This window comes from Cetorhinus maximus, chromosome 11, assembly GCF_964194155.1.
Source record: "Cetorhinus maximus chromosome 11, sCetMax3.hap1.1, whole genome shotgun sequence".
NCBI lineage: Eukaryota > Metazoa > Chordata > Chondrichthyes > Lamniformes > Cetorhinidae > Cetorhinus > Cetorhinus maximus.
The window spans coordinates 125,291,541-125,300,729 of record NC_135889.1 but is presented as its reverse complement, the minus strand read 5'-3'; the positions used below and the strand labels follow the sequence as shown (position 1 = coordinate 125,300,729).

Below are 9,189 nucleotides of genomic sequence, written 5' to 3'. Positions count from 1 at the left end.
CTTCTGCACTGTGTGATTCTGCGATTTTGTGAACTAGGGACAGGCAATAAATACTGGCCTAGCCAGCGACGCCCAGATCCCGTAAATGAAAATTAAAAAGTCTTTCTCTGGAATTCGAGGGAAGGATTTCAGGAAAAGTTATGCATTAATGAATTGTAAAGTCTACTTTAGAAATGCTTTTACATTGTTGTAATATTTTCATTCAGTCTTCAAAAGTGAAAAGAGACACACAGTAGACCTTTTTTAAAGTATAAACATGAAGTGAATTTATTAAATAAAAAATGAACACGCAAATAATCTAACAGTGATATATGATTTTTTTTACACAAATATTATCATTCAAACTTCACAGAATGGTAAAATAACAAATACTGTATATAGCATAGGAACAGGAATTGGCCATTCGGCCATTCAAGCTTCTTCCATTATTGTTAGATTATAGCTAATCTAGGCCTCAGGTCCATTTATCTGTCTTTCCTCTGTATCCCCCGATACAATTGATCCGCAGCCTTTTCAGGGGAGAGAATTCCACTATCTGTTGTGTGAAAATGTGATTCTTCAGTTCATTCCTAAATATCCTGGCTGTAATTTTAAGATTACATTCCTTTGTTCTGGATTCCCCTATCGAATAGCTTCTCTGTCTTCATCCTACTGAATCCCTTTATCATTTAAACACCTTAATTAGATCGCCCTCAGCCTTTTAGCTCAACAGAGTACAAGCCAAGTTCTTGCAGCCTATCCTCATCATTTAACCCTACAACCCTTAATATAATCTGCTGAACCTGTGGTGTATCCTAGCTACTATGCTCAAAACTGAAACCTCTACAGCACTGTTACTCAATGTTTTAGTTTAAAGCAACTTTATCTATTAATTCCTTCATGTTTTTTGTCTGCTGACTCACTGACTGGCCTGACATCTCCATCAGAAGCAACATAGTTGCTAGTTGAAATAAGTCCAGATTCAGTGACGGAAGTTACAGACCTCCTATGCTTTGACATGATGGTTTGCTTAATGATTCCTTTCTTAACAAAGAATTTGACCACATTCCTCCTGAATTTCACCCCAATGAATGTGTATAGGATTGGATTAATGCAGCTGTGCAGGAACCCCAAACTTTGAGTTGCAGACAGAGCCTTGTCGATATGATTGCGCATGTCACAAGTTTCATCAATGAGTTTGTTCCTCATCAGTGTGTCAATGAACACAGTAATATTGTATGGCAGCCAACAAATGAGGAAAGCAAGCGCCACAGCTGTAATGACCTTCATGGCTTTCTGTTTCCTGAATCCCTTCATTTGACTCAGCTTCTGGATCATCACACTGTAGCAGAAGATCATGACAGCCAGTGGAATGAGGAACCCGATAAAGTGCCGCAAAAACCTGGTAGTTACTCTCCATGTTTCAGCCAATTCACCTTCAAGTATCTCATAACACACGATTTGGCCAGAATATGTGTATTCACCCTTGTACAGAATTGGTAAAGACAGAACAATAGCCACCACCCAAACAGCAGCACAGACCAGCTTGATTAGAAATGGTCTCTTCTGTTTGTGGGTCTGTGTGAAGTAGGCAATGGACAGATAGCGATCGATACTGATACAAGCCAACAACAGAATCCCACTATAAAAGTTAACTTCCTGTAACATGCTGATGATCTTACACATGGCATCACCAAACACCCAGCCAGATATGGCATCCACTGCCCAAAAGGGTAGGGTCACGGCAAAGAGCAGATCAGCCACTGCCAGATGAAGCAGGTAGATATCTGTGGATGATATTGTGCGTCGATTGTAAAGTATGACAACCATTACGACCATGTTCCCTGCCATAGCGAGGAAACAAACCAGGACATAGACAATTGCAATTGCCGTGTTGATTGACCTGTTTACCACGGCTATACAGGGTGACATGTCTGGGAGAATAGTGTCATCAGCAGAGTATGTATAATTTTCAAAAGAATCCCCAAAGTCGACATCATTAATTTCGAATTTTTGGGCGACCATTTTCTGAAAGAAAGAATTGAACAAGGAGTGAGAATAATTTGAAGGTGTAATATCAGATTAGTATTGTTATATCATGTAAGTACAATGAATATTGAAGATTTATTTGCACTGGACTATCAAACTAATTTTTTTGTGAAACTGTAATCACTTGATTCTTCAGGAACTCTGCTTTCCTCCAGATTTTGGCCTCTTGTGCATCTCCAACTCCTTCAAACCACCATTGACGACTATGCCTTAAGATGTCAAGGCTCTAAGCTCTGGAATTCCCTCTGTAAAATCCCTATATTTCGCACATTTTTTTAAGATGCAGACAAACCTGCCTCTTTGACCAGGTAACAGTCACCAATCCTAATGTCTCCCCATGTCCTCTATAAACCAGAGTGCACCCTTATTTATACAATATTTATGCAAATGTAGTGAGAAATGTAGGGTTGAACAGAAACCTGTGCCATTGTACTTTACTGGAGTATACAACTCCCATCACTTAAAGTTAATGTTAATACAATTTACCTGCACTATGCAGCAAAATGTACCTGCATTTAGGGAGAATCCACACCAGACAAATCAGACAGTCTGCTTGACTATGGCCAGGGTGACCTCCTGTTGGGGAAAACAATTAAGGAATGCTTTGGCATGGGGGACCATACGTACAGGCAGAGGCTGCCCTTGCGAACCTGTGAGTGTGAGAAGGTAGGTGAGGGTATGGGGCTGGTGGTGAACCTGTCAGATCAGGCAGCCAGGAACAGTGTAAACACGCAGGAGCCTACTGCACATACATGCAATTTAAAAGTCTAAATTATGGGAAAAACAGAGTCCCGGCAACATACAATTCGGGACACAGGACAATAGGCTCAAGTAAAGGATGATCCCGTAAAATCCGGGACAGTTGCTCACCCTGCCTGTGACATAATGGGCCTGAACTTGCACGGATTGGCAATCAGAGTTGGATTGCCATCCCACTCCTACTTTCTTACCTGGAAACCTTCTCATTCTCTTCCTTTTTTACAGCACTAGCTGCCATAAATCAGATAAGTTTAAAGGTCCAGCCACTTTCAAGCCAAGGAAAGGTAGGTTTGTCAGGTAAGTGGTCAGAATTGGGGGGTCAGGCAGCCGGGAGTTTGATGGGGGTTCTTGGACAGTCAGAGGTGGAGTTCGACAGTCAGGAGAAGGGTCGGACAGTCCAGGGGCGTTGGACCGTCTAGGGGGCTTGGACAGTCATTGGAGGTGTCAGACAGTTGGTGGGGGGTGATCAGACATTCGTGGGAGGTCGGGCAGTCAGGGGTGTTCTGACAGTCATGGGGGTTCGGACAAATGGGAAGGCGGACAGTTGGGGGGGGCAGATAGTGGGTGAGGGCTGGACAGTTGGGGGTTTTATGGCTGTCAGGATGTGGAATAGTCGGGGGGGCAACAGTCAGGTGGGAGGAGGTCTCTCAGTCAGATGGGATTGGACAGTTGGGGACATGGACAGTCGGGTGGCAGGAGGTCAGGCAGTCGGGGGAGGGGTAGCAATATCAGGGGGAGGGGAAAGGCAGGGGGGTTGGGTCAGACAGTGGGGGTGTTGCCGAACAGCGGGGAGAGGCCAACAGTTGTGGAGCGAGAAGGTCAGGCAGTTGGTGGGGGGTAGGTCGGACAGTCGCTGCAGTGGGAGTTGTCGGGCAGTCGGTGATGAGGGAGTTGGGTCATGTCTGCCCGGGTGGAGGGTAGTTAGGGGTTGGGGTGAGGCCCATAGCAGGGGAACCCCATGGGGGTGGGGTGATCAGGGGTGGAGGCAGTCCCCTGGGGGGGGGGGTTTAAGGGTTGGGGGGAGAGTCGATGGAGAGTCTGTGGGGGAGAGGGGGAGCCGTGGCCATGGGGAGGGGATAATTGGGAATGAGGGTAGACCCCTGGGGATTCGGGGGAGATGGGAGGAGTCCCCTGGAGGTTTAGGGGGTGATGGGGTGAGTCCCATTGAGGTTGGTGTGGGCCTATACAATAGTTACCCAGAAGATAGAAGTGGTTTTAATTCTCCTAACTTTTTTGGGGGTAACTATTGATGTAAGACAGTCGGAACCATCCAAAGCTTGCAATTTAAATTGCATTTTCTGATTGTTCCCAGTGCAGGGCAATTGCCCATCAGGAGTTTTCACTTCCTGGGCAATTGCCATGCAATCTTTACCTGGGAACCTCTGGGGGTGTTTCCTAGTGGATCTTTGGGTTACCCCCCAGTTACATTGCCCTGGAGCTTGGAAGTTACAGCCCAATGTTACCCTTGAAACACAGTCTCTACTTGCCAGAAAGTGATATATTTCCGCAGATTCCTCTGATGAGATTTGATTAACTGACTGCAGGCAGACAAGGAAAAGCATTCAATAAGATGCTGTTGGCTAAAGAGCTGCACATCAAATGGATTGTCAAGAAATATGGTTCTGGCATTTTAATTGACTTGACTCATGTCTATATTCATGGACACTTCTCAAAATTGCCATCTCATGTGGCCTCTCCACTTTCATACCCCTGATCACAGACAACACCATCTCCAATCACTTCTATGTGTCCCTAACCAGCCATATCAACCTACCCACTCTAGCCCCACTTCCTCCTTGTTATGGCCTCTTCATTAGAACCATGGAATACAGAACAAATGGAGGTCATTTAGCTCACTGTACTTGTGCCTGAAAGAACTAGTAGTTCCACTCTACTTGCCTCTTTCCCCATAACCCTGATATGTATGAAATTAACCAAATATGTATGCAATTCCCTTTTAAAGTTACCATTGAATCTGCTTCCAGTACCATTCTGGAGAAGCTGTAGCTTGCTTTTTCAGATGAGAGTGAGGCACCCTTAAGTTGGAGGCATCCACTCAACAGCTTTTAAAACTTTTAAATTAAAAAATGGCTACAGCAGCCAGGCCACCACAGGCCTTGTGGCCATACCTGTGACCAGGTAGGGGAGGAGCCTCAGGTCTGCCTATAGCATTGCCCCAGCAGCACGAATTTTCACCCCCACTCGCCTGCCGCCATGTGGGGGTAAAAATTCTGTCAGAGGTATAAGGTGTATTAATGACAAAAATGGGAAATAGTTGCAGAGAGAGAAAGCTCTGGCATAGATCAAATGGCTAAATGAGTACTCCTTTCTTAAGGCCTCTTATGTTTCATATATAGAGTATTAAGTTTTCCTGAACAGACACTTGGACTAAAATGCAGGCAGATACCTATTAAGCTAGTAAGGAAATTCTGAAGCTGAACACATCACTGGCTGGAAGACATTTCTTGGAAACTGGATATGACATCATATGTACATTGGGGTAAGTTTTCACTGCTTTAATGTGGTAGTAACAGCCTCAAAATGGAGAGAGTAGCCATACTGCTCTTTTAGCACAGATGTTGCTGGTCCCATTTTAAAAGGTGTCAAAAGCATCTTCCTGTTTCAGCCACAGGCCCCATTTTAAAAAGGAAATTGGGGTCTTATGGCATAAATTGGCCTCTAATTGGTGTTTTGGTCTGAACTAGCTGAAGCATTCACCATAAGCTCTGACCAGTTTCACTGGTGATGGAATCAAAGAGGCCTGCCAAAGGTATGTCTTGAAAATTTTTATGGGCTCTGGAAGGGCAGGAATTTTCCACTGGCACTCACACAAATAATCTGCCACCCTGGGCACCTCACCCTTCATGATCACAACCTCCCAGTCCCATGCAACTCACCTTGCCGGTGAGCAGCCCAGTGCAATCTTGATTCATCTGCCAGCAAGCTGCATCAGAACGTCTATTTGACACCCCACAACTTGATTGCCAAATTTAAAGGAGGTTGGAATGAATGACTGACCAACGCACTCTGATACTTTCTGTGTCACCCAAAAGTCAGTATTTAGGTGCCTACAAGGATTAGATTGCAGGTGGGATTTGGCACCCAGCTTAAAAAGCTGGCACCATGCCAGGAAAAAATGGACGTTAATCCTGTGTGTTTATTTTGAACCTAATAAACATTGCAGCAGAACTTCCAGTATGTCTTATAACCTATTTGAATCTCAATGTTCTTGAAGAGAGCACAGGAATTTGTACTGCAAATAGTGTAGGAACCTGTGTATTTAAATTTCCTGCTCCCGTGCACGATGCAGTTCAGGGGCAAAAATTTCCCAGAAGAGCACTAGGGGTTCTGGAGCTGCCATTTCAGTGCTACCCTGTACCTGTCTTAAAGAACTGAAGGGTCTTTATTTTTGGCTTTTTAAATTCAGAAAAAATATCTTTGCTTCAGTACTTTTTGCAGAATGCCATTTGTCCTTTATGTTTAGTAATACAAGCAGCGTACAGTATTGTGTAAACCACATGCTTCACCCCTCCCCTCAACCCTTGTGTAAGACAAGGCATAGGGAAACAACCACAAGCCCCCTGACAAATGCTGAAGACGTCTACCTAGGCCTCTCTTGTTTCTATACCGAAGAATAAGAATTTTCCCTTCTCCTGGATTGTACAACTGCTGAGTGCGACCCAGAAGCCACAAAAGCAAATCAGGATCTTCCTCCTAATCCTGCACCACTATCTTCATATCCACAATTGTTTCCCTGATCCATTTACTTCCTGTTGGCATAACGTTACTGTCTCTCACCAAATATCAGTAAATAGACTGCAGATGTGCCCACATGGCTGCTTGAGGTTCTGCTGATATTACAGCTCTAGTACAGCAGTACAAACACATTCACAGTAGACAGAATCTTGCTACACATGTTGAATCTACAACACAGAAAAAAGCCATTTGGCCCAACTGGCCTATGATGATATATGCACAAGGTCTTTCCACCCTGTTCCCTTTTTCTTAATGTATGAATCAAGCTTCTCCTTAAATGTTTCATAGCACAAAGACCCGGCTGTGCAATTTACAGTATCTGGCACGCATAAATGAAAGATTTACTACAATCCATCTGAAGGCCCAGATTAAAGTCCTGCTTCAATATCTTCAAAAATTCCCATTGGATTTTAATTAGACTTACTTTTGTTTTATTCATTCATGGGATGAGGGCTTCGCTGGCTAGGCCAGCATTTATTGCCCATCCCTAGTTGCCCTTGAGAAAGTGGAGGTGAGCTGCCTTCTTGAACCGCTGCAGTCCATGTGGTGTAGGTACACCCACAGTGCTGTTAGGGAGGGAGTTCCAGGATTTTGACCCAGTGACAGTGAAGGAACGGCAATATATTTCCAAGTCAGGATGGTGAGTGACTTGGAGGGGAACTTCCAGGTAGTGATATTCCCATCTATCTGCTGCCCTTGTCCTTCTATGTGGTAGTGGTCATGGGTTTGGAAGGTGCTGTCGAAGGAGCCTTGGTGAATTCCTGCAATGCATCTTGTAGATGGTGCACATTGCTGCTACTGTGCGTCGGTGGTGGAGGAAGTGAATGTTTGTGGATGTGGTGCCAATCAAGCAGGCTGCTTTGTCCTGGATGGTGTCAAGCTTCTTGAGTATTGTGGGAGCTGCACTCATCTAGGCAAGTGGGCAGTATTCCATCACACTCCTGACTTGTGTCTTATAGATGGTGGACAGGCTTTGGGGAATCAGGAGTTGGGTTACTTGTCACGCTATTCCTAGCCCCTGACCTGGTCTTGTAGCCATAGTATTTATTTATATGGCTAGTCCAGTTCAGTTTTTCATAAAGGGATGTGTATTAGTTACTTACAGCTAAACTTTAAATGCAGAATAACATATGGAATTTTACATCACAGAATCATAGAATTGTTACGGCGCAGAAGGAGGCCATTCGGCCCATCCTGTCTGCACCAGCTCTCCAAATGAGCATTATGACTTAGTGTCATTCTCCTGCCTTTTCCCCGTACCCTTGCATATTGTTTCTATTCAAATAATCATCTAATGCCCTCTTGAATGCCTCATTTGAACCTACCTCCACTACACTTCCAGGCAGTGCATTCGAGACTCAAACCATGCGCTATGTGGAAAAGTTTTTTCTCACATCACATTTGCTTCTTTTTCAAATCACTTTAAATCTCATTCTTGATCCTTTTATGAGTGGGAACAGTATCTCCCTATCTACTCTATCAGCCTCCTCATGAATTTGAACACCTCTATCAAATCTACATGAAGGAAAGAAAAATAAAACAAGACTTTCATCCCTATAGCGCCTTTCACAACCTCAGGGTTTCTTAAAGCGCTTTATGGATAATCAAGTGTCGTCACTGTTGTAGTGTAGGAAACACAGTAGCCAATTTGCACACAGTAAGCTCCCGCAAACACCATTATGAGAATGACCAGATAATCTATTTTGGGTAGTTGATTGAGGGATAAATTTTGGCCAGGACACCAGGGAAAATGCCACCTTACCTCTTTGATGTAGTGCCATGGGATCTTTTGCATCCACATGAAAGGGCAGCAGGGTCCATGGTTTAACAATGCAGTCTGACAGTGCACCACTTCCTCAGTACTGTGTTGGTGTGTCAGCCTAGATTTTTGTGCTCAAGTCTCTAGGACCTTCTGACTCAGGGCAAGAGTGTTACCAACTGAGCCATGACTGGCAGATGGCACAATACACTAATCTTTATATTGCCTACATGAGCAGCATGGTGAGATGTCCACTTGTATGTAAATAAAATGCTAAGGTCTTCAAAGAAGTAAATTAAACAGCTGAAAAATAATACCAACATACCTTTTCAAAAGATGCTTTTTGTGCCACTCTCCAAGTTTGTACAGATAGCGTGGCATGCACAAAGATGACAACTCAATGACTGCTATGATGTTTAGTGGCATGAACACAGCTTTATATTTCAGCAGAGTGAGAGCACTGTCTAATGTGTATCCTGTCAAATAGAAGGTCTGGTTATTTTGTAAAGTGGTGGAAAGAGTGTTGCAATACATTTAGTAATTTAAAGGCATCATTTAAAGGCATCGTGCACAATGTCTACAAGAAGTGACGCAAGTATTCTTAGTTTAATCTTGTAGATTGTGGTAGTTGTACCAAAATACTATGCATCATATGCAGAAAGTCAGTTTGTGAACAGAAATGTTACAATTAAAATTGTACCTTTCATCGTGGAATGTGTTAGAAGGGTAGAATTGGGATTGGTAATTTGCTGAGTGCAGTTTCCTACAGAACTTTCATGGCAACTGAATTTGTCCTTTGGGAGTCATGTGTGGTACCATTGTTTTCATAGTCAGGGTGTTCTGATTAAAGTGCCTCAGTTGAGAGGTCTTACTTCAAGGTCTTGAAG

General features: G+C 43.8%; 1 protein-coding gene across 1 annotated transcript; it reads right to left on the bottom strand.

The window, feature by feature from the left end:
• Positions 1-239: 239 nt before the first annotated feature.
• LOC144686909 (C-X-C chemokine receptor type 2-like) lies at positions 240-8,773 on the bottom strand. The gene is made up of 2 exons (XM_078552743.1): positions 8,628-8,773; positions 240-2,007 (listed from the first exon to the last, which is right to left on the bottom strand). The coding sequence occupies exon 2, from the start codon at positions 2,002-2,004 to the stop codon at positions 862-864; it is 1,143 nt and encodes a 380-aa protein (XP_078408869.1). The 5' UTR covers positions 2,005-2,007; positions 8,628-8,773; the 3' UTR covers positions 240-861.
• Between the last annotated feature and the right edge of the window lie 416 nt (positions 8,774-9,189).

Excerpts from the sequence above, each read along its gene's own strand:
- LOC144686909 (XM_078552743.1), bottom strand. The coding sequence starts at position 2,004 with ATGGTCGCCCAAAAATTCGAAATTAATGATGTCGACTTTGGGGATTCT.